The sequence below is a fragment of the Scylla paramamosain genome, chromosome 6 (genome assembly GCF_035594125.1).
Source record: "Scylla paramamosain isolate STU-SP2022 chromosome 6, ASM3559412v1, whole genome shotgun sequence".
In the NCBI taxonomy this organism is placed as follows: Eukaryota; Metazoa; Arthropoda; class Malacostraca; order Decapoda; family Portunidae; genus Scylla; species Scylla paramamosain.
Genome location: NC_087156.1, coordinates 4,170,001 through 4,194,000, shown reverse-complemented (window position 1 = coordinate 4,194,000; position 24,000 = coordinate 4,170,001). Strand labels below are relative to the sequence as shown.

Below are 24,000 nucleotides of genomic sequence, written 5' to 3'. Positions count from 1 at the left end.
CCTCACCCTCACCTCAATTCCACGACATCTACCATTCCCCTCCAGTTCACTCTATATTTCAGGCCCAACCTTTCCCCACACCACTCCTTTCCTCCCCATAGCCCTCCATTTCATCCCAGCCAGTCAGCCAGCCAGCCAGCCAGCCAGCCAGCTTCCTTCAATGAGGCGGAATTAGAACGAATCAACATATGCATCACGGCATTGACATTCATCACTTTCCACTGTCAGATGAACGATAGAATGAAGCTTTTCACTCCCTCCCCCTCCTCTACACATTGCTCTTAAGCTGTCAGTGGGGAGTTTTCAAGTGCAATCATTGTGTGGGGCTTTTATGGACGAGAGAGGATGTGATTGATTATTAAAAGGGCGGGCGTTACGTGTGTGTGTGTGTGTGTATGTGTGTATGTGTGTGTGTGTGTGTGTGTGTGTGTGTGTGTGTGTGTGTGTGATAGATTTTTTTTATCCCCCATGCTTTTTAAGGGTGAGAGGTGAAAGGTATTGCAGTGGTAGCGAGTGAGTGTAGGTGGGTAAGTGGTGTGTGTGTGTGTGTGTGTGTGTGTGTGTGTGTGTGTGTGTGTGTGTGTGTGTGTGTGTGTGTTTGAGTCAAAATGAGGGTGTGATAAGTGAAAGGTGCCAGTCAGTAGGCGGTCTGTCTGTGTGTGTTGACGAATTCGATCATAAATGTGATAGAGAGAGAGAGAGAGAGAGAGAGAGAGAGAGAGAGAGAGAGAGAGAGAGAGAGAGAGAGAGAGAGAGAGAGAGAGAGACAGACGGATAGACAGTGGCCTTGAGGGAGCCAGGAACCAGGATAGGGAGGAGGGTGATGGAATGGAAGGTAGCCGAAGTACCCCCTTTTTGCAGATCATCACCTCATCACCATCATACCTGCATAATTCACAACACCTGCCACCTGCCTGCACCCCTCAACCCCTTCCCTGTCTCCATCACCTTCTTTTCTCCATCATTTTCATCTTCTATCCCACATCACCCTCTTCTTTGTCTTTCATCTCCATCTACCATCCTTATCACCTTCTCCCCATTCTTCATCATCTCCATCCCCCATCCTTATTACCGTCTTCTTCCTTTTCTCTTGTCTTTCATCTTCTTCCCCATGCTTCATCTCCTTCCCCATCTTTCATCACCCCCTTCTCCCATTTTCCATCCCCTTTCCCCATCTTCAGTCACCCAACCTCTTTTCCTATCCTCCGTCACCTTCTCCCACCCTTCATCACCTCCTCCCATCATTATCTACTCACTCATCCATTTAACTGCTTTTTTTATCAATTTCCTTCACACAACACCGTCTTCATCCTGCAATAAGTCTTCAGTTTTTATTACTGTTGTTGTTGTTGTTCCCGCCACTTTTATTAATTATCCCGCTCAGCTGTTCCTTCCATTCACCTCGGGGCAGTGGGAGTGTTGGCTGCATCGGTCTGTCTGCCTGTCTGTCTATTTGTCTCTGTCTAACATTATATGGTAGCTAGAAACTTTTCTCTTCTGCTCTCATCTCCAGGAAGCAACCTTTTCTTTTTCGTACCTACAAGGACAGACTGAAAGAAAATTAAGGTGTGAAAGACTGAAAAAAAAAAGGCCAGTGTTCTGTTGTTCCTTGGTTAAGAAAGCGGAGTTCCGGAGAAAGGTGAACATGCAGTCTGGTTACGTATTTCATGAGGTTATTATTTGTGCGTAGGGTTCGAATGCACTTTGCCGCCTTGTTAAGAAAGTGTGGTGGTACAGGAAGGTATGACAGTTGTGGTCATTTTCGGGAGCTTGACTGGAAGGAGACAGCTCATTTGAGGCATGTTAAGCTGAGGGCATCCAACTCTAAGAAAAATATTGGTAATGATATTCCACATTATTATTATTATTATTATTATTATTATTATTATTATTATTATTATTATTATTATTATTATTATTATTATTTTTATGCGCAGTGTATAAAGATGAACGAAGATAAAAAAAAAGTGTCTGTCTATCCATCTATCGATCAATCTATCTACCTATCTGTCAATTTGTCTGTCTATTTAGTATTTATTTATCTATCCTGTGTTTGCCATCCTTCTGTTTTCCATCTCTCTGTCCATGTATATCTATCCATCTATCTATCTTTGAAGAGAACGGGCAAATTCCTGGACATGTAGAAAAACGAGAGCTTAACTTACACCAATACAGTCAGAAATTAGAAGGTTATCAGTGCCCGTCACCTTGCCTTTTCCTTACTCTACTTCGTGACCTTGAGACGCGGCGCGAGGAGCCAGACTCGTGCACACCTGTTGGGCGTCTGGCGTGTGGGGCGAGTGTTGGCGTCTTGGTGCAGCAGGGGATGAGGAAACCTTGCATGATGAAGCGTCTGATGAGGTAAGCTGGAAGACAAACTGTAGGTAGTCCAGGAATGGGTGAGGGCGGAGGAAGGTGAAGGTAACTCGGGGAAGAGTGAAAGGTAGAGAAAGTAAAGGTGTTAATGCCTGGCTGAGGGGAAGGGGAGAGGAGGAGGCAGAGAGGCGTGGGGGGAAGGAGGGACAAAGATTGCATTGAAAGGGTGCTGGACTAGAGAGGCGCCACCGACACTGGGTCAGGGACACACTACCACCGTTGGACACAATGGTTCTAAGACACTCATCGCGCCTCGGTCAGCGGCCCCGTGTTTGCGCCGCGCGGGGGAAGAGCAACACTCGCGGAGGAACCAAGAGTAAAGCTTTCCCGGATGTGAAGTGATTATCCTGGACTAGTTTTACAGGAATCGTGAGGCTTGGCGAGGAGGGAGTGGGAAGGGGAGGGTCTGGGGAGAGGTGAAGAGGTTGGGAAGCGGCGGCGGTGGTGATGGTGGTGGTGGTGGTGGTGGTGGTGGTGGTGGTGGTGGTGGTGGTGATGGTGGTACTTGCAGGGAGACAGTGGGGTGGCTGGGAAGGGTGGGGGCCGCAGCCTGAGTGAAAACGTACCTCGCAGAGTAAATATTTGGCCACTGTCGGAAGCTGATATTGGAGCTACAGTGGAGGAGCAGAGAAGGAGGCTTTTGAAAGAGGAGGAGGAGGAGGGAGAGGCGGAGAAGTGGTGATGGAAAAGAAGAAGGAGGAGGAGGAGGAGATAGTCTTTCCAGAAGCGAGACACGACACCTCAACAAAAAACGGAAGCAAAAAGTCCCTTTGTAGCGGTAGTGAAGAAAGACAACCCTCTTTCCTTTTACTTCCCCCTTCTCCCCTCATCCCCTTCCCCTCCCCAGCCCTTCCCTTCATCATCCCCTCACTGCACCTCCACCATCACCCACTCACTGCCTTGGCGTCCTAATAACCTTCTTATCGTCGTCACATTATGTTCGCTTCCACCCATCCTTTCCTTGCCTCCCCTCCCCACACACTCCCTTCCTCCCCTTCCTTCCCTGCATAGTCGCGACCATTTATGTTGCCTCCCTACGGTTAGTCTCCTCTCAGGATTGTGTTGTTGTTGTACCGTGATGGACAACCCGCTAGGACTTAGATATCTGTCTTTGTCTGTCACCATGTTGACTTTAAGTACTGTGAGATTAGGACAGACCCTGAATACTCTCTCTCTCTCTCTCTCTCTCTCTCTCTCTCTCTCTCTCTCTCTCTCTCTCTCTCTCTCTCTCTCTCTCTCTCTCTCTCTCTCTCTCTCTCTCTCTCGCTCTCGCTCGCTTCGTCAATAATGCAAAGGCGGATATGTAGAGTTCGCCGTGCCCATCCACACTCTTTCTGCTGCCTTTACTTTTCCATGAGCGGAGGGACGCATTCGTAACAAAGGGTGGCAAAGGGAAGCTGTCCAGGGCATGGCACAGGACACGGCACCGCAGGATAAAGTGACACAAAGATAGCAAAGGGAGTTTAGCAAAGGGAAGGCGACCAAGGAATAGTTTAAAGGGAGACTAAACCAAGATACTGCGCAAGAGAAGAAACAGGGGATGAGAAAAGGAAGGTTACCAAGGGATAGACTCTGCAAAGGAAAGGAAGGTCAGAAAGGGATGATATATGGAAGGTGACCAAGGGATAGCAAAGGACTGGCCTGAACTATGCAAAGGGAACGGCGTAAAGGGATGGCTAAGGGAGGTCAGGATATACAAAAAGGGAGGATGGGAAGGAAATAACAAAGGGAGGACTATCATAAGAGACGGAGTTAGGCAGTCAGTAACTAAAGGGGCATTTTCAGACGTGTGTAAAGAGAGAAACAAAAGAAAACTGACTAAGGGGAAACAACAAAGGAAGTATTAGTTAAGTGTCACAAAGGCTGCGGGAATGTATTGGGAAATTCTTGCATTTTATTGTTATTTGTTTACTATTTTTTAGTGTGTCTGCCTGTTGGAGAATATCAAAGGAAAAATTATTGTGGTGAGCAAATTTTTACGACTTCAGAGGTGACCTTCCTCTCTGCCCTTGTCTGGATTTTTATTTGGCAGGGAAAAAAATAATAAGAGGAATAGTTGAATGATGGAATGTGGGAAGAGTGATGGCGGTGGTGGTGGTGGTGGTGGTAGTAGTAGTAGTAGTAGTAGTAGTAGTAGTAGTAGTAGTAGTAGAGAAAACGGGTGGAAGAAGTGTAAAGTGATATACTTCTTGCATTCATTTACTACACACACACACACACACACACACACACACACACACACACACACACACACACACACACACACACACACACACACACACACACACACACACACACACACACACACACACACACACACACACACACACACACACACACACACACACACACACACACACACACACATGACGACAGGTAACGGTCAAGACGCACATACACATGCACACACGCTTTTTATACACATATCTACTAAATATACAGATGACAAGATGATTCTCTCTCTCTCTCTCTCTCTCTCTCTCTCTCTCTCTCTCTCTCTCTCTCTCTCTCTCTCTCTCTCTCTCTCTCTCTCTCTCTCTCTCTCTCTCTCTCTCTCTCTCTCTCTCTGTCAGTAGGGGGAGGATGATGTCACTCTCCCTGTTTACCTCTCCCTCTGTCCTCTCCCTCCCCCCCACTCCATATTTCTCCCCTTCCCTCCCTCCCATATCATTATCTCCACCAATCCTGCAGCTGATTTTGGGGTCGTGAGGCGAAGATTAGCGGTTGATATTTAACCTTCTGTCGAGTCACCAGCGGGGGGCAAGTGGTAATGGTGACGCTCGTGATGGGAAGGGTTGTGGCCTCTCTCTCTCTGTGTCTGTCTGTCTGTCTATCTGTCTGTCTGTTTGTCTGTCTGTCTGTCTCTCGGGAAAATGTCACTGATTTCTTGTATTCCTGACAACAAGGACGGATTTGTGATTATGATTTTTTCTTTACTGCCAAGCCTAAGAGTTTTTATTTATTTATTTTTTTTGTGTTTGTGTTTGTTTGTTTATTTATTTATTTATTTATTTATTTATTTTTATTTTCTTCATTCGTCGCGTTCTGCCCAGTGTTTGCCGCTTCCCGTCTCTCCGTGTGCCGCGTCAGGAGGTTTCACTCACTCACTGCCGGGGCGAGAAGGAGAGTCAAGATTCTCCACGCCACACACACACACACACACACACACACACACACACACACACACACACACACACACACACACACGACGGGGCGGCCTTCGGGGTGTTTGCCTTGTAGATAGGCATTTTTTTGTTTTTTGCCTCTCTCTCTCTCTCTCTCTCTCTCTCTCTCTCTCTCTCTCTCTCTCTCTCTCTCTCTCTCTCTCTCTCTCTCTCTCTCTCTCTCTCTCTCTCTCTCTCTCTCTCTCTCTGTCGTCGTCGTCGTCTTCTGTTTGTAATTCTTCTTTCTCCTCTTCTTCCTGCTTCTCCTCCTCCTCCTCCTCCTCCTCCTCCTCCTCCTCCTCCTCCTCCTCCTCCTCCTCCTCCTTCTCCTCCTCCTCCTCGTCATCTTCATTATCATCATCTTTTTTCTTTTCTTTTATCTTCTTCTTACTATTATTATTATTATTATTATTATTATTATTATTATTATTATTATTATTATTATTATTATTATTATTATTATTATTATTATTATTATTATTATTATTATTATTATTATCATTGTTATTATTATTATTCCTCTTATTCCTCTTCTTGTTACTACTACTACTACTACTACTACTACTACTACTACTACTACTACTACTACTACTACTACTACTACTACTACTACTACTACTACTACTACTACCACCACCACCACCACCACCACCACCACCACTATTACTACTACTTTTTCTTCTTCTCCATTTTCTTCTTGTATCCTTTAAGATGTAGTAATTTCCCAGTTCTAAGTTGGTCGTACATGTTTCTAGTGTTTTTTTTTTTTTTTTTTTTTGCTTAATTCCAGGAGTGTATACAACTTTCCCCATCATTTTCTTCACCAATCATTTCATCTTATTTCTTTTTAATCTTATAAGCCTAACGTGTTCCTAGTATTTTTTTCCCTTTTTTTTGTCATTTCTAATTTCAGGAATGCCTATAATTTTCTCTTCATGAAGTGACGTGGCGGCCTTTGTTGTCTGTACAATTTCAAGCCTTTCTGGATTTGATGATTATAATTTCTGAGTTTTCCGACCCTCGATGGACTCTACCTTGCTTTACTAGTATGCCTTATTCCGCCAAGGTCCTCTTCGTGTAGCAGTGGACATGAATATTTAAACCACTCCCTCGTATGGTTGGCTTTCTACCATGCAGATTCTGAGTTGCAGAGAAAGAGATTCGTTTGATATTCTGAGTGCCTTTTTTCGTTTGCTGGGTGGTGAAGGCCTCTGTGTATGGCTCTGTTGCTGCTGCGCCTTAACGTAATCCAACAGTCAGTAGAGGCGATCTTGAATCCATCATCGCGTGTCCATCAGGTTTTTACAGGCAGCATGGGTCAGGTGTGTGTGTGTGTGTGTGTGTGTGTGTGTGTGTGTGTGTGTGTGTGTGTGTGTGTGTGTGTGTGTGTGTGTGTGTGTGTGTGTGTGTGTGTGTGCGTGCGTGTGTCATCCTGTGATTTCTTATTAACATTCCAAAATTTAACATAAAAACTGACCTCGCCGGCGCCATCGTGCATGCATTCCCATTGTTGTCGCATCTCCTGCCTCCTGCTGGGCCCCGCGTCGCGCTTATCACTGCCTCCGCTCCCCCACTTACCGCCTTCCCCGCCACGTGCATGCGGCGCCGCACCCTCCTCACGTACACATGGTCATTGATGGCCGTGGTGTTGGTGGTGGTGGTGGTGATGGTGGTGATGGTGGTGGTGCGAGGCAATGCATGTCTGTAAAGATTTAAGCTTGTCTGCATTTTAGAGAACATGAAGGTATTATACGTAAGCTTGCGATGTTGGGACTTGCGAGTGTTGTAGGCCGTAGGAAGTGAGGTCTTGTGGTTAGTCTGAAGCTTGGGAGTTGTAAGTGTAAGAGCAGCGAGTGTTGGGTACCATGAAGGCAGGACGTAAAGGCATGGTAAGGATGGAGACTGGCAGGTATTGCAGAGCCTACTGGTGAACATTTTATGGGCCAGGTCTTGTAGATATTACAATGACTAGGAGCCGTAGACTTATTAGGGAAGCTTGGACAGACTTGGCGTGGGACCAGACCGTAAAAGTCCAGATGCTGGACTGTGTGCAGACCTTGGAGGGGGAGGGGGCGGCCGCCGTGACCCCTAACCTGACGGAGTGGGGAAAGGGGGATCGGCGCTCCCACCCACGACACACACGTGCAGGCGCCGCCACTCCTCCAGGAGCACAAAGTCAACAAAAAGCTTGTTTTCACCACCACACGGAATATGAACTCCTGCTTCCCGATGCTGGTACTGTTAGCTTCATGGTTCGTGAAAAGCTCTGCAAAAAAGTTAAATAATATACACGTTAAAAGAATAGATGTAGTGTTGATTAGGTCCCAGCCTTGTTTGGGGACTTGGTGATTGAGGCAATGCGGGAACCTCTCCTGCGCCGCGACGACCAGAAGGCTTTGTGTCAGTGGGCGGCCCGAGGTGCTGCACTGGTGGGTCTGCCAGCGTGTCACCAAGGGAGGAACTTCTCTGTGGCTTGAGATTTACTCGGTATCATTTTGCAGCGTTGTCAGTCTTGCGCATGTTGAATGTTGCAAAGTAACAGCTGCAGTAATTGCACACTGTAGGAAGGCAGAGGTAAGTAGAAAGACTGACCAATCCTGATGCCTAGCCTAGGAATGGAGAATAAGTAACGGCTGCAATAACTACACCTTATATTACATGAAATGAGGAAGGCTTGGTGATGCAGAGAGTGCTGATAGTTCTGACATCTGACCTGCGCAGCGTACAGCATATTTATCCAGGGAACCGAGATGAAAGTAATAAGTTTTACTGCCAGGAATGTGAGTAATGGAAGTGCTTGGATTATCGTAGGACTTGAAATAAAGACCGGCCTTGTGCAGACCGAGTGGCTTTTTGTAGTCTTCGTATGTGATGTGGCGAAGGACGGGTGAGGGTTTGCCTCTTCAGTATGTTGGTCTTTCTGTTGACCCTGGTTAGTCCTTCCTGCTTCAGTATGGGCGGCAAGTAAACGAGTGTTGAATGACAGATGGAAATGGTGAATTAGCAATCTTGATAAGAAAAAATTGCATTTTTCTCGTAGTGTAGTATTATTTAATGAAATTAAACACAGCAAACTCTGAAAAAAAATTTAGCACTTTGAAAGGAAATCCCTTGAAGTCTTTGTGTGTATATATATATATATATATATATATATATATATATATATATATATATATATATATATATATATATATATATATATATATACATACATACATACATACATACATACATACATATATATATATATATATATATATATATATATATATATATATATATATATATATATATATATATACACACACACACACACACACACACACACACACACACACACACACACACACACACACACACACACAATGTTGTGGAGTTGCATGGGAGTGAGTATTCTATGTAAAACTTTGAGAAGGTTTGTTGTCGGGACAGTCCCTGAGTGTTCACACGAATGAGTGACACGACTTCCTTCCCGGAGTCTTCGCCACTCGCAGGGGAAGAAAATGGCCACCAGTGGAAACCAACGGCGGCTCACGAGGCTGACAAGGGGCTCGCGGCGGTGTGTCTGGTTGGTGGATGAGAGGGCTTGGCACACATCACCTTTGATCAGCAATTTTTTCTAGGATCATGAAAATCCTAACCTTGCCACAAACGCCTTGGCTTAAGCGTGTAGTGTCTTGCTGATTTTTCATATAAAATATAATCAGTAGAAGGTTAGGAGATATTTGAGTAAATATTCATCGATCATTTAAGTAAGACAGGAAGCCACCATTAGAGATATCCTGCTGGACGACGCCTCCCCATCCTTGACGGGTACCTTTTCCACTGGCCACTGTTGGCGCTGCGTACTGGCGAAGTGTATTGATGCTGGGAGAAACGCCGCCGTGTTTCCCTCCTCCACACACAGGCGGCCCGGGAGGCGATGCTCCTCTAATTAGACGTGAATCAAAGACGACTAATTGACGTCTGGTTGATTGCATCACGGTGAATTAATCCCTTTTTTCTTTTTTTTTTTGCCCAAACCTCTCCGTCGTGACTAACTTGGCCTCGACCCTGACACGGCGCTACCGCCACCGCTACCGCCACTGCTACCGCCACTGCTGCACCGCCGCTGCCGCCATCGAGAACCAAAATGACCCTGACCCGTCCTCGCGCGGCGCCGCTGCCCGCACGTAGGAACTGTGGTACACATCACGGCGCCGCAGCTGTCGGGGTACTACAGTTCACCCGCCTCCGTGGCTTGCGAGCCACGACGCACCTGTCCTCCGCCTCACGCCGCGGCTACGTTTTCCAGATAATTGGAGGTTAGGTAATGCCGGTACTTTCTGGTGAAAAAGGTCACCCAACGTTGCTCCCGTGGCTGTGTCCGTGTGTCCGTGTGTGGGCGCCGCTCAAACCAGCCGTCCACTCGCCAGCCACATAGCAACATACTCATATTTCATAAGTAGCACGCCGTGGCAGGCTGGCCACCTCCCGTCACCTCCCGTCACCACCTGCCGGCTCCCGCACCTCCAGTATCACGGTTATGCAATCTCACGCCGGCGCCCCTCCATCGGTGTTCACTGAAGCGGAAGCCTCTTGATTCCCTATCGTGGGACACCAGCAGGGCTTAAAACTGGCCTCGCCTTACCTTTGCTCTCATCCTCACCCTCCCGGCCAGCCTTACACCACAGGCCACCCGCACCCAGCCTCCTCACGTGATCCTTATTGTCTAGGCCTGGCTCCTACTCTCTCCCGCCCCATTCTTGCTTTATCCAGTTTAATATACACCCTCGGCTTTATCACCGCTTCATTTCCACCCACACCTGCCGTACCTTCCCCCCGCTTCCTTCTTTTGCTCTCTTCCTTCCTCAACTCCTCCCTCCTCTCAGTTCGCTCCCCCCCCACCCCGTCCTCCACGCACGCCGCAAGTTGGCCTCACCCCACCCTTACACCCTACTGAGTTCCAGGTAGCAGTTCCCATCGCAACTCTCACTCTCACTCGTATATTGCTCTTCCTGCCTTGCCAGTTTTGCTCACCGAAGTCTTTTTTTCTTATTTACCTTGTTTATTATTTTTTTTTTTTTTTCTATACATAAGACGCATAGTTGTTCCTATCCACCAGAAAACTGAAATCGCTCCTCTACACACACACACACACACACACACACACACACACACACACACACACACAACACACACACACACACACACACACACACACACACACACACACACACACACACACACACACACACACACGGCACTATCCTCCAGAACACACCTCGGAGCTGAAAAATTCACGAATGGTGTTGCAGTTTAGTGAAGAGAGGAGGTATACTGTATGTGAGGGAAGGGAGAGAGTGGGAGCTAGAAGGGGAGAGGAGAAGGGTGAGGGGGAGGCTGGATGAAGAGCACGGGTAGGTGGCCTTCGCTAGATTGCAGGAGCTACTTTTTTGCGGATATTTTTTTTTTCCCCTCCCTCCCTCCAGCACGTATCCAGTTAGTAAATTACTCAATGGCTCCGTGGGCACCGCTCGCTGGGTCGAATTTCCAAAGGCGAAGCAATGGTTCCGTCGCCTCTGTGGACCCCTGGAGTAAGTTTAGGTGTTCTTTTCCCTCTAATCGTCCGTGGATGTCACCGCTTGGGGAAGAGAGCGAAAAATGGCAATACTCAAGACGGGGAACACTTTTTTTTCCCCTCTTTGGCCTGAGGTAGGGGACGTGTGCCATTCGTAGTGCTGATGTAAGGAAGGTGGTGATAATGGTGGTGGTGGTGGTGGTGGTGGTGGTGGTGGTACGTAGCAGTCTACTCTCACCTCCCATATATAAGGAATTTTGGGGGTGATTGCAACGGTGGGTGGTTCTTGTGGGTGGTTTGTAGTATGGCGGAGGAGGTGGCTTAAGGGTGGGTGAGGGTGGAGGTGATGGTTGTGGTGTGGGTGTATACGAGACAGCCATACGTATTTACACTCTCCCCCTACCCATATTCTCTCTCTCTCTCATCTCTCTCTCTCTCTCTCTCTCTCTCTCTCTCTCTCTCTCTCTCTCTCTCTCTCTCTCTGAACTCGTAGCTTACCTATGTACGTAAAATACTTCGTTGTGAAGAAATTTCTTGTATTCTGCTGTAATTATTGAGGCTCAGACCTTCAGCGACTTTTGGGTTTTAGTAGAGCGCTTCACTTTCCTCCTGCCTCACTCCCTTCCCCTCACCAAGCTCTGGATTCCCTTCAAAACGCAAATATTTTTTTTCACCTCCATCCCTTCCCTTCCCTCAGCGCTACTCTCCCTCCTGCACAGTCCATTACCCTTCCTGTCCGCGCCCTGCCCCTCGTTAGCGCCTCGCACCTTCCCTCTCGCGTGTAGGTGATGTTCACACCCACGTGGCAGGTAATAAAAGAAGGTATGGTGTCGAGGCGCCTTTGGTTCGGTAGTACGGACGAGTAGGAATGATGATGAGGTGGTGGTGGCGGTGGTAGTGGTCAGGCAGTGGTGGAATGACACACTGTTTATAGATAGGCGGCATGAAACTGGGAGGAAACAAAAGATGGGGAAACTTTCTTGGTGAACTAAAGCAATCAGATAGCAGACCAGAACTGTTTGGGAAAGTTTGGTTAAATTACTTTAATCGGTAATGAAGTATTAAATGACCAATGATGATGATGCTGCTAGTGGTGGTGATGGTGGTGGCGGTGGCGGTAATTGCAAGGGATCTTAAACAGCGGCATATCTTCATACCCTTACTAAGCAGTTTGATTCCACTACACATTCTTTACTGTGTGTAGGATTAGGGGAAAAAAAACTGATGAAAGAAGAGGAAAGTGCAATGTACAAGGTATTAGTGTAGGGAGGTATAAATGCTTGACCGCGTGCATGGCAAGTGTGGTGTATGCCTGTCGTGTAGAGGCACAGTGATTGGTGGGGGTGGGTGAGACTGAGAGGGAGGAAATGATGAGTGGAGTTGAGTTGCTGGTCTGCAGTGTTGCCTTTGAAACAGCCCTCCCTTCTCACTGCTTGGGTCTTCTGCTTTCTACTTTCTCTCCTTTTCTTTTTATCATTTGGTGGCTGGGGCGCTGGCTGGCCTGCACATCGCGGCGGCACCGGCAGCGACCACAGCAATACTCCAATTACATCATCGCCCTCCAAGCCCACCTGCCGCGACTTCCTTCCTGGAGGGGTCGTGAGTAGGTCGTCACGGATATTACGGTCATACCAGGCGAGGGTCGAGGCCGCCCCAGCCCTGTCATTACCGGCAACAGCCCGGCTACTTCCCCTTAGCGCGGCGCCGGCCAAACTGGGCAAGATTGGGAGCTGCGTGAGTGAGAGTGACGCTGAGGAGAAATTAGGGTTTGAGGGACGGGAAGGTGAAGGTGAAATGGATCTGGTGATGGATTGATGCTGGGGCTGAATTGGGAGCAGTGGTGGGCGGGAATGTGGCTGGCTGGCTGCTGGCTGGCTGGACGGCTGGCGGGAAGTGATCTTTGAACCGTTTTCTGCACAATCCAGAAGTTTTCTTCCTTCCCTGTGTAGTGATGCTAATGTTCTGGCCTCCTCTTCATCCTCCTATTCCTCCTCCTAGTCCTGCTTCACTTCGCTCATCTGCGGAATCCTCATATTTTTTTGTAACCTCGTGTTTATCTTCCAATAAGCCACACTTTTTTTTTCTTTCTTTTTTTTTTTTTCCTCCCATATATCTTTCCTTCTTCTCTTACTTTTTTCCTCCTTTTCCTCCTGATACGAAATTTAGTATTAGCAGCAGCAGTATTATTATTATTATTATTAGTAGTAGTAGTAGTAGTAGTAGTAGTAGTAGTAGTAGTAGTAGTAGTAGTAGTAGAATTAGTCGGAGTAGTAGTAGTAGTAGTAGTAGTAGTAGTAGTAGTAGTAGTAGTAGTAGTAGTAGTAGTAGCAGCAGTAGTAGTAGTAACAGCAACCCAGCAGACCAACACATTTCCTGGCGTCTGTTCCCTCTTACCCTTCTCCTCCTGGGCCCATTCATCAAGTAGTAGTAATAGTAGTAGTAGTAGTAGTAGTAGTAGTAGTAGTTGTTGTTGTTGTTGTAGCAGCAGCCTAGCGGATATCCTCTCATTGGACCAACGCATTTTCCGGCGTGTATTCCCTTTCCCCCTTCTGGGTTCATTCATCAGGTCCACAAGCAAGCCGCCATTTCTTCCCCGCAGCGAGTTTGCAGGCGGCTCAGGTGGCTGTGTGGTGCTGCATCTCAATTATTTAGCAATTGCAGGTGGTGTGGATGCCGTGGCGAGAATGGTTGGTCTGTTGGTGTAGCGCGGGGGCCATGCAGGGCGAGGGTTGGTGGTGGCGGTGGCGGTGGTGGCAGTTGAGTAGATGGATGAGGGGTAATTACGCCTCACCAAGCTGAAGACTTTTTCTGAATCCTTCGTCACCCCACCCACCCTCCCACCTCCTTCCCTTCTCCCCAAACCGCAACCACCACCACCACCACCATTACCACCGCTGCCATAAATCTTAATCACCGGTAATATTTGGCCTCACTAACTCACATTCTCGCTTATTCATTCACTCACTCACTCCTCATTCACTCACACATTCTCATATATTCTCTCACAAAAGATTTACTACGAGACATTTGTTGCAGCGCATGAAATCAGACAGTCGATCATTACTTTGCGTAGTTGTTCCATGTATTTCGAAATCTGGATGGCTTACGTATTTATCTACCACTGAATTTACCTCTGCAATATACAGAGCCTGAGATACACCTGTCATGTCTCTATTCTTATTATTTCCTTCAATGATTGGCTTGACTGTGTGAAATGTACTTCCCTTCCTTCGTCTTCTTTCCTCTTTCACTCCGTTCCCTTGCCATGCGGTGGGGAAGTCAGACAGCAAGCAAAAAACAGTAGCAGAGGCCACATCGTAAGCCAGCCAACCAGTCAGAGCGCTCCTCGCCTTCCCAGACTACGTGCCCAGCGGTGTGTAGTAATTTTGTTCGTTGGGAGCCTCGTCCAGCCCCTCAAACTCATTACCCGCCTCACCCTGCCTTACCTTGTCCCTCTGCAAGCACCACACGTCTACCTGCTCTCCCTCCCTCTCTCTCTCTCTTCTCCTTTTCCTCCTTTGTATTTCTTCCCTCCCTTCCCTCTCCCGCCTCCTCCAGCACCCGTCATTTCCCAGTCATTCCCACCATTGCTTTCATTACGTTCGGCTGAATATAGAAGAAAATAATTGGGTTATCAGCGGCAGTGGTCAGTTGGTGGTAATGAAGCACCGCCGAAGTACCACTCGCCTTATCAGCGGCGCCAGTTAGGTTTCCTCGGGACGCGTTGTCGTGATTACCTTTTTACCACGCCGACTTAATAAGGCTGGAATGAAGGCCGGCGTGGTATTACGAAGTCGATAATCGGAACGTATTCACAGCAGCCCGTGTTTACAGCAAAGTGAAAGAGAGAGAGAGAGAGAGAGCTACTGGGCACCTACCTCTTCCTCTTCCTCATCCTCTTCCTCTTATTGTTTAAATGTGCAACTTCAACAAAGGAAATAGGAAAAAAATGTAAGAGTAGTGTAACAATATACAGGGTTACTTTGTGAAGGAGGAAAGGTGTGGGTTGGTGCACGTGGCTGTGTGTGTGTCTATCACTTGAGCCTTACATGACATAAATAAGTATTCATCTCGTATTGAATCGTCGAGATATAGAAAAAAATACATATATCTTTTTTGTGAGTAATTCAGTAGACCGGCGTTTCCTTTTCATAGCGCTTTGTCAAGTTAAAAAGCTTATTCAACATGTGCAAAGGCGGCCATCCCAGGCGAGCAGCGCGTGGAGAGCCGGTAGAGGACAGGGAGAGAGGGAAGGAGGTTTTATTTGGGAAGGAGGCAGGGAAGGAGGGGAGAGGGCATTACGCGACAAGGAAAAGAGGGGAAGGAGGGAGGGAAGGAAAGAGGAAGGGAACATTATGAGAGTATGAGGAAAGAACACGAAAAATGGGCAGGAAGTCGCCGGGTTGTGAAGGAGGTATTATGAGAGAGAGGTGGGGGAGGAGGCGGAGTCGGAATATGTGGAAAAACCCAAAATATTTTATGCAAATCGAGAACACTTTTACTTTGTAACCATCCCTAGTAACTTCCGGGGAGTTTTCTTTCCTGCTTTAATCTCATTTCATAAACTTTTAAACCTGCCATATATATTTTTTTTTCCCATTTAATTCTATTTTATGTAGACAAATGTGCGTATATGTGCTGCTTGTGAAGGTGCAATTTGAGGGAGCGGATAGCGGAATAGAGGCGGTGTGTCCTGCGTCTGTCACGTCGAGTTACCCGCCAGAAGTGGTGGTAGTGGTGGTGGTGGTCACTGGCGCGGGGGAGAAGTGGAGGGCCAAGCTGGTGTGCTCTTAGGGACTGCAATACGGATGGACGGATGTTGTGTGGATAGGCGTGGAGAAGGCCGCGTGGGTATTGTGTGAATGGATGGTTTGTGTGGATAGGTGCGAGGAAGTGTGGGTGACGTGAAGGGTTTACTGCGTCGCCTTTTGTCTTTCTCCCCCTTCCTTGTCCTCCTCCTTCTTCTTTTACGCAAGTTTACATACAGGAAGAATGAAAACCTGGTAACCTGTTTGTCTCTCCTGAAGTGCGTCTTATCATTCTTGTTCTTTCTTTTTTTTTTTTTCCTTGTTCTTGATCTTGTTCTTGTTTTTGTTGTTGTTGACGTTCATGTTGTTGTTGATGTTGATGTTGTTGTTGTTGTTGTTGTTGTTGTTGTTGTTGTTGTTGTTGTTTCTTCTTCTTCTTCGTCTTCTTCGTCTTCTACTTTGCAATCTTCGTCATCGTCATCACCCTCCTCCTCCTTCTCCTCCTCCTCCTCCTCCTCCTCCTCCTCCTCCTCCTCCTCCTCCTCCTCCTCCTCCTCCTCCTCCTCCTCTTCCCCTCCCTAGTCCCCGCCACACGTTTACACACGACCCGTAGCCAAGGCGAGCATAGTATGTGTGTGTGTGTGTGTGTGTGTGTGTGTGTGTGTGTGTGTGTGTGTGTGTGTGTGTGTGTGTGTGTGTACTGTCGCGACACTTGAGGTATAGCATTGTCTGGAGGCTACAAAAATATATTGCTGGCCTTTTTTGTAAGGGGAGGGTAAGAGTGCCACTAGATGCAAAGGGTAAAGGTGCTGTATGTGAGTGTGAGTGCCCAGTGCCAGAGAGAGAGAGAGAGAGAGAGAGAGAGAGAGAGAGAGAGAGAGAGAGAGAGAGAGAGAGAGAGAGAGAGAGAGAGAGAGAGGTGTCAGACGTTTTCCTTTTCTTAACTATTTTATGGGTTACTTTACTATTTATTTATCTTTCTCTCATTATTATTTTTTTCCTTTAATTTAATCTTCATCATGTTATTTCCCAGTACGCACACTCTCCTCGGTTCCCATCATCAGTTTGTGGCTTTTGTTCGTGTGATTGTGTGTCATTTACTAGTCACCATTAGCCTTTATAGTACTTCCTGGATCTCTCTCTCTCTCTCTCTCTCTCTCTCTCTCTCTCTCTCTCTCTCTCTCTCTCTCTCTCTCTCTCTCTCTCTCTCTCTCTCTCTCTCTCTCTCTCTCTCTCTCTCTCTCTCTCTCTCTCGTTCTTGTTGTTGTTGTTCTTCTTCTTCTTCTTCTTCTTCTTCTTCTTCTTCTTCTTCTTCTTCTTCTTCTTCTTCTTCTTCTTCTTCTTCTTCTTCTTCTTCTTCGTCCTCCTCCTCCTCCTCCTCCTCCTCCTCCTCCTCCTCCTCCTCCTCCTCCTCCTCTCCCATCGCTCCCCATAGAGAGCCGCGGCACGAGCCCCTCCGCCATTCTCCAGGTAACTCTCAGGTGCGCCACTTGATGTATGTGACCTTGACAGCCCCGAGGTCACGCATGTGGGGGAGTTGACAAGTTTATGACCCGACCTGAGCAACCCTCGCCTCCTTTCTCCTCCCCCAACACCTCTGCTCTGCCTAACACGTGCCCAGCTGGCCTTGTGGTGAGCGCTGAGGCTTGTGTCGTGAAGGGTGTGTGGGTTTCATGGCACGTCAGTCTCGTAACCCTTAATATCTTTCTTGAATTGCTGTAACCGTTCTGAGGCAGCTTTTCTTGTGTTACAGCCGCCTCCAGTTACTGTACTGGCCCAGAAATTATCAAATATATTCCTTTCTTTCCCTTTCTCTCTTGTAGATGCTTATAATTCTTCTTCAGTCACTAACGACTTTACTTTCGCCTTCAAACATTGTACTGGCGCAGAAATTGTAATATATAGTCGTTTCTTGTAGATGCTTATAAGGTTTCCATATACAGGTTTCAGTGTCGTGATTTATTGCATATCGCAGTGAAAGGATTAAGATATATGTAACGCTCTTTGCTAGTCTCTCCACGCCTGTGTGACATTGTTGTTGTGCTGTCATGACTCAATGCTAGTTACTCTTATCAGTTACCAGTCGATAATACTCACACTATCTTACGTTTACAAGCCACTACCTGTTGGATATAAGACTTTTTTTTTCCTTTTCTTTTCTTTTGCCTTGAATGCGAAGATAAAATTGAACCGGAAATTCCCTCAGGACGGTGTTAACTTTCCTGCTCTCTGTGTCGCAAGGATGGGGACTGAAGTGTTGAGCTTGTGTTGTGTCCAGGGTATCTTTTATACCTTCCTGGGCACTATTCTTCTTTCGTCACGGTGTTAGCGCCATGTACGAGTCTCCCCCTGTTGTTTCTTTCCCTTGCATCATCCTCTGTGACTCCCATCCTTCGCAGCTCTAACGTAATTGAATTCCTCCACCTCACACTCTTTCCCTCCCTGAGCACTACTGTTGTCTCCTTTACTAATACCTGCGCCGCTCACTTGCATTGCTCCGAGCCACTCATCACAGCCTCGTCATGGCCAACATGTCTTCCAGTGTTTGTGCTTTCTTTGTGTTCTTCATTTTGCTCCCACTAATGTGTGTTCCTCTCTCCCTCGCAGGTAAGACGAGCCGGCGGAATGGATCAGGTACAGTGACACGTGAATCTTTTGTGTAGTTGTGTAGTCATTTCTTTTTTCATTCCCAAATTCACTTTTTTTTTTCACTCATGTTTTATTCCACTTATCTGTTTATCCATTTTTTTTTATTCATTTTCTTCCGCTTCCTTTCCTCATACATATATATCCATTCATTTGTTCATTCACGTTTCCCTTCCCTCCTTCATTCTTTCATTCATTCCTACCTTTCTTTCTTCCTTCATTCATTCTTTTATTTATTCATTAACTCATTCATTCACTCATTCACTCATTCTTCCCTTCCGCCCTCGTCCTTCGTTTCTACAGTCCATTTACTCTTTATCCATTCAGTGTTTGTGTGTATGTGCCTGTGCAGTTGTCTTGTTTGTTTACCCAAGTGATTGCATATGTTAATTCAGTCTCGGGTTGTTAGTGTAGATTAAGACGTATTGCTGTGTACATTGATATCAGTGCGCAGTGATACATATATACGATACATATATACGTATTTTCTGTGTGTTTACTCTCAATACCTGGTTATCAGCCTCAAGGTGTGCTGGTACTCACAACTGGCTTCTGTATATCCTCTCCCCCCCCCACCGCGCGTTTTCTTTGGCTCAGATTGCAGGCTTTGGTCTCCTTATGTTAGTGGTGAAGTGAAGTGGTGAAGATTTTTATTTGAGTACCACCTGCTGTCTGCATTATCTCACCTCGCATTTTTCTCTTCACCTTCTCCTGCTGCTGCTGCTGCGTCCTCCTCCTCCTCCTCCTCCTCCTCCTCCTCCTCCTTCTCCTTCTCCTTCTTCTCCTTCTCCTTCTCCTTCTTCTTCTTGTTCTTCTCTCCTCCTCCTCCTCCTCCTCCTCCTCCTCCTCCTCCTCCTCCTCCTCCTCCTCCTCCTCCTCCTCCTCCTCCTCCTCCTCCTCGTCCTCCTCCTTATAGGTATTTTTTTTCAGTCTCTCTCTCTCTCTCTCTCTCTCTCTCTCTCTCTCTCTCTCTCTCTCTCTCTCTCTCTCTCTCTCTCTCTCTCTCTCTCTCTCTCTCTCTCTCTCCCTCCCTCCCTCCCTCTCTCTCTCTCTCCCTCCCTCCCTTTTACACCCTTTTCCTCTGCCCCTATGCCTCTATCCCTCCCTCGCAACTTTAACTTAACATATCGGCCCATAAACTCAGCGACATACCCGTTCGTCTTCCTTGTCTGGCGGGAACAAGGCCTCCTCAGCCCGTCTTGAAACTCCAGCCCGCCACCTGCCCGAGCCCCGCCGCGCCATCCGTCTCGCTGCTGCTGGTAATGAAGGCGTAGCGGCGCTGGCGGGGACGGGGGTGTGAACTGGTCGACGGCAGCGTGAGCGAGACAAACAGGGTGTCTGGGGAAGAGATTAGAAGCTGCAGAAGATGGAGGAGGATGGTGATGGTGGAAGCATTGAGAGAGAGAGAGAGAGAGAGAGAGAGATGTTAGTTGGAGGTTCTCAGTATATTGTCAGTTATGGAGAGGGAGTCAAGGGAACGTGGTGAAGGATGTGGTAGTGGTAGTGGTGGTGGTAGTGGTGGTGGTAGTGGTAGTGGTGGTGGTGGTGGTGGTGGTGGTAGTGGTGGTTGAGGTCCATATTCTGAAACAGGACTGCACTGCATCGCCACTACATTCAAAAGACTCTTGTTGGAGATAATACATGGATTTTTAAAGATGATTTTTTAATGTTTTTTTTTATGGTTTTAGTCTCAGATGAACAAGATTACTGCAATATTACCACGAGAAACACTCTTGAGAACCCGGCTGATCATCTTTGTAACCTTTGAAAACATTTTTTTTTTGGGGGGGCGAATTTTTGTTGCCCTTTGCCAGTGTCCCTCCTACATCATAAGAAAAAAAAAGTCGTGGTGAGAGAGCAAAACAGTTCTGAATACGGACTTTAGATGCAGGTCAGATTGTGAAGACGGTAACACGAAGAGGTGATCCAGTTCATGCCGAGTGTTACAAAGATGAACAGGTGGGCTTGTATCATGTTACCTTTGGTCAGTGAAAGTACTGTAACAAAGGACAGATTTTTATCGAGTGGTCGTCATTACTTACTGTAGGTTACGTTCTCCCATATATCCAACGTTCCCACCTCCTTTATTCTCTTTATTCTCTGTTCCTTCTTCTTCTCCTCAGTTAGGATGCTGTTTGTTCTTCATTTGTGTTCTTCCTCCGCTTCATCATTTGGTACTACTACTACTACTACTACTACTACTACTACTACTACTACTACTACTACTACTACTACTACTACTACTACTACTACTACTATACTCCTTCCTACTCCTCCTCTCCTCTCGTGTCCTTTCCTGCATGAGTCTTACAAAACATTTCTTGACGCCACGCTTCCTCCCTCCCTTCTTATCTGCCTCACGCACAGCCCTCGCCCTCACGTAATCACGCCGCGAGAAAAACACTTAAGTGGCGCCTGTGAGTGGCACTTGATGTTTTGTGTAATGGCTCTCAAGGTCATTTGTCCCTTCCCTTCCTCGCTTTTCCTTCCTATCACGGTGTTGTTGCCTTCCTTCCTTCCTTCCTTCCTTCCTTCCTTCCTTCCTTCCTTCCTTCCTTCCTTCCTTCCTTCCTTCCTTCCTTCCCCTCCTCTCCCCTCCCCTCCCCTCCCTTTCCCTTCCTCCTTTTTTTCATTACTTCCCTTTCCATCTCTCCTCTACCCTCCCTTTCCCTCCCATCACCTCTCCAACCCCTCCCCTCTCCTCCCCTCCCCTCCCCTTCCCTCCCCTCCCCTCTTTCCACTCCATTTTTCGCTTCTTCTTCTTCTTCTTCTTCTTCTTAATTATGATTCTTTTATTCATTAGCCTCCTTTATCATTTTCTTTATATTTCTTTTATGTATCGCAAAAGTCACATATTGTTTTTTATTGTTTACGTGTGTGTGTGTGTGTGTGTGTGTGTGTGTGTGTGTGTGTGTGTGTGTGTGTGTGGTGCTACGGGGAAGGTAGCAAGAAATATGATACTCTGTAATTACGGGTTGAATAAGGTAATGCTTGGCTCGGCAAGGCTTCATCGTAAATCTTTGCAGGGGGTTCTCGAGACAGGCACGCACACAAGGCAGGTAGGCACAAGGACGGTCATAGGCGAGGGTGGCCGGCGAGACTCGTTAAGCGAAAAAGAGAGGGGGCATTGCAGCGGTGGGAACTCTGGACCATAATTCCATGCACTGATACACAAGGTGACTCAAGTAATCCATCCGTGCCTGCTATGCTGTGGCTGTGAGTGCGCAAGTGGTGTGTGGCGGTGCGTGTGGGAGGCCGAGGCTGCTTACCTTGGGAACAAACTCGTCAGGGTGTAAAGGGTTTCAGCTTAAGGGTTTCAGGAGAGTATGTTAAGCTGCAAGGGACAACTTAGGGTGCTTGGTGACGTCCTCAGAGTATGAAGAGAAGGTATAAGGTATTTAAAGTGATGAGGGATAGATCAGTCAAGAGAGTATGTTAAGGTGCAAGAGACAACTGAGGGTGCTTGGTGACGTCCTCAGAGTATGAAGAGAAGGTATGAGGTATTTGAAGTATTTTACCGTATTTAAAGGTGTATTGGCCATGCAAGTATAAGAAAAAGATAAGACACTTCAAGGCATGAGCTGCGGGTAAGGATTTATTAGAGAACACGTGAAAATACAAGGCAACAGTGATATGTAGTGGAAAGTTAAGACATCCAAGGAAGAAAATAATATATCAGAGGCTCAAGATTATGATGTCCTCAGCGCCAGTGATTTATGAGCCCCGAGACACGTGGTAGTTACGATTGTAGTTATCATATAGTTCAGCTGGTGTCCTCGGTGAGCATTAGAGAGACAATGACAGGTTAGGGCGCTGTTAGTAGACTGATTGTGGGACGCGGCCTTTACTTTTTTATATGTACCATTTGCGGCTCCTAAATTTACGAGACGCGGGGAATTAGTTATTTTCTCAATGTCCAAGTGGCGTGGAAGGTACACTTATCTGCCGGGTGTTGGAGAGGTGTCTTTGGTGCTTAATTCTATATCTTTGTATTATTAAGGTTTGCATTACCAGTTGGCCGTCTAGCACTTGTCCGCTTCTCTCTGGTTCACTTTCGTTGCCTCTGATTTCTTATTTATTCTCAGTCTGCATTGGTGTGTGTGTGTGTGTGTGTGTGTGTGTGTGTGTGTGTGTGTGTGTGTGTGTGTGTGTGTGTGTGTGTGTGTGTGTGTGTGTGTGTGTACAGTAATTACCTCTCTGGCGCCGGATAGCCTCTGTTGGTCTGTCTCTTTCCTTGCTCCTCTCCTGCATCCTCTCTTCACTGCTTCATTTGATCTTCCCGTTGTTCTTTCATATCTGTGTCTCTTCCTCTGTTCCTTCTGTCTTTGTCTGTCTGCCTCCTACTCCGCCCGTCTCATCTTCACTCTGCTTATCACTCTGTTCAAATCTGTGCGTGCGTCTTTCCCTGTCCATTTGTCTCTGCTTCTGTCAGTTGGTATATTCCTTTGTCCCTTCGCTCTATCTCTGTCAGCCTCCTACTCCGCCCGTCTATTTTTCACTTGATTATCACTCCCTCTGTCCATACCTGTGCGTTCGTCTTTCTCATTCCATTTATCTTGGCTTCTGTCTGTTGGTCGTCGCCTGCGTCCCGCCCTGCCTGTCTGGCGCGGCTTCCTTCCCTACTAATTGACAGGCAACCTCTCTGATGGCCAGCCCTGAAGGAGGAAGAGAAAGAAGAGGAAGTAAGAGGAAGAGGAAGTTTGTGTGTTACGTCCCCAACAAACGAGAAGAGATCAATCATCGTCAACCTCTCTCTCTCTCTCTCTCTCTCTCTCTCTCTCTCTCTCTCTCTCTCTCTCTCTCTCTCTCTCTCTCTCCCAACTTCCTCTCCCTCAGCACGCTTGGCTGGGCGGGGGGCGGGTCAAGGGCGGGACAGGTAAGGGGGGGGGTTCACCTGTGGCGCCCCCACCTGCCCCCGCTCATTAGATCCGTTCACTGCACAGTTACTCGATGAAAACATGAAGCGTCCTCGCGTCCTGTGTTCTCAAGGAGGAGGAGGGTTGCGCTTCTTTTTCACCTTCTTCTTCTTCTTCTTCTTCTTCTTCTTCTTCTTCTTCTTCTTCTTCTTCTTCTTCTTCTTCTTCTTCTTCTTCTTCTTCTTCTTCTGCCGTCATTTTTTATCCTGTCTTGTGGGATGGAAAGGAGCAACTGGAAGAGGAAGAGAAGGAAGGAAGGACGAGAGAGAGAGAGAGAGAGAGAGAGAGAGAGAGAGAGAGAGAGAGAGAGAGAGAGAGAGAGAGAGAGAGAGAGAGAGAGAGAGATCCGGGTTATTGTGGTCGTATACCTTACCAAGTTTTTGCATCACCTCAGATCAAATCAGCGTGACACAATAACGCCTAGTTTCTTACGCCCGCGGTATGTTAACATGTGCCGCGAGTCTGAGATTCAATGTAATGACAGTGATATGATAGCAGTACCCGACTAGAGACACGCGGAAGTTGATGCTACATATTTATGACTGCTGGGGGAAGAAAGGCAAGCAGGTAGGCAGGTAAGCAAGGAGGAG

The 24,000-nt window shown here is 47.1% G+C and overlaps 1 protein-coding gene across 3 annotated transcripts in view; it reads left to right on the top strand.

Annotated features, from left to right (window-relative positions):
• LOC135101234 (tyrosine-protein kinase Btk-like) overlaps positions 1 to 24,000 on the top strand; it is a 139,308-nt gene that overhangs the window by 60,950 nt on the left and 54,358 nt on the right. For all 3 annotated transcript variants that reach the window (XM_064004896.1, XM_064004898.1, XM_064004899.1), the window contains exon 3: positions 18,456 to 18,482. In XM_064004896.1, coding sequence (XP_063860966.1) covers positions 18,456 to 18,482 — 27 coding nt within the window. The remainder of the gene's footprint in view (positions 1 to 18,455; positions 18,483 to 24,000) is intronic.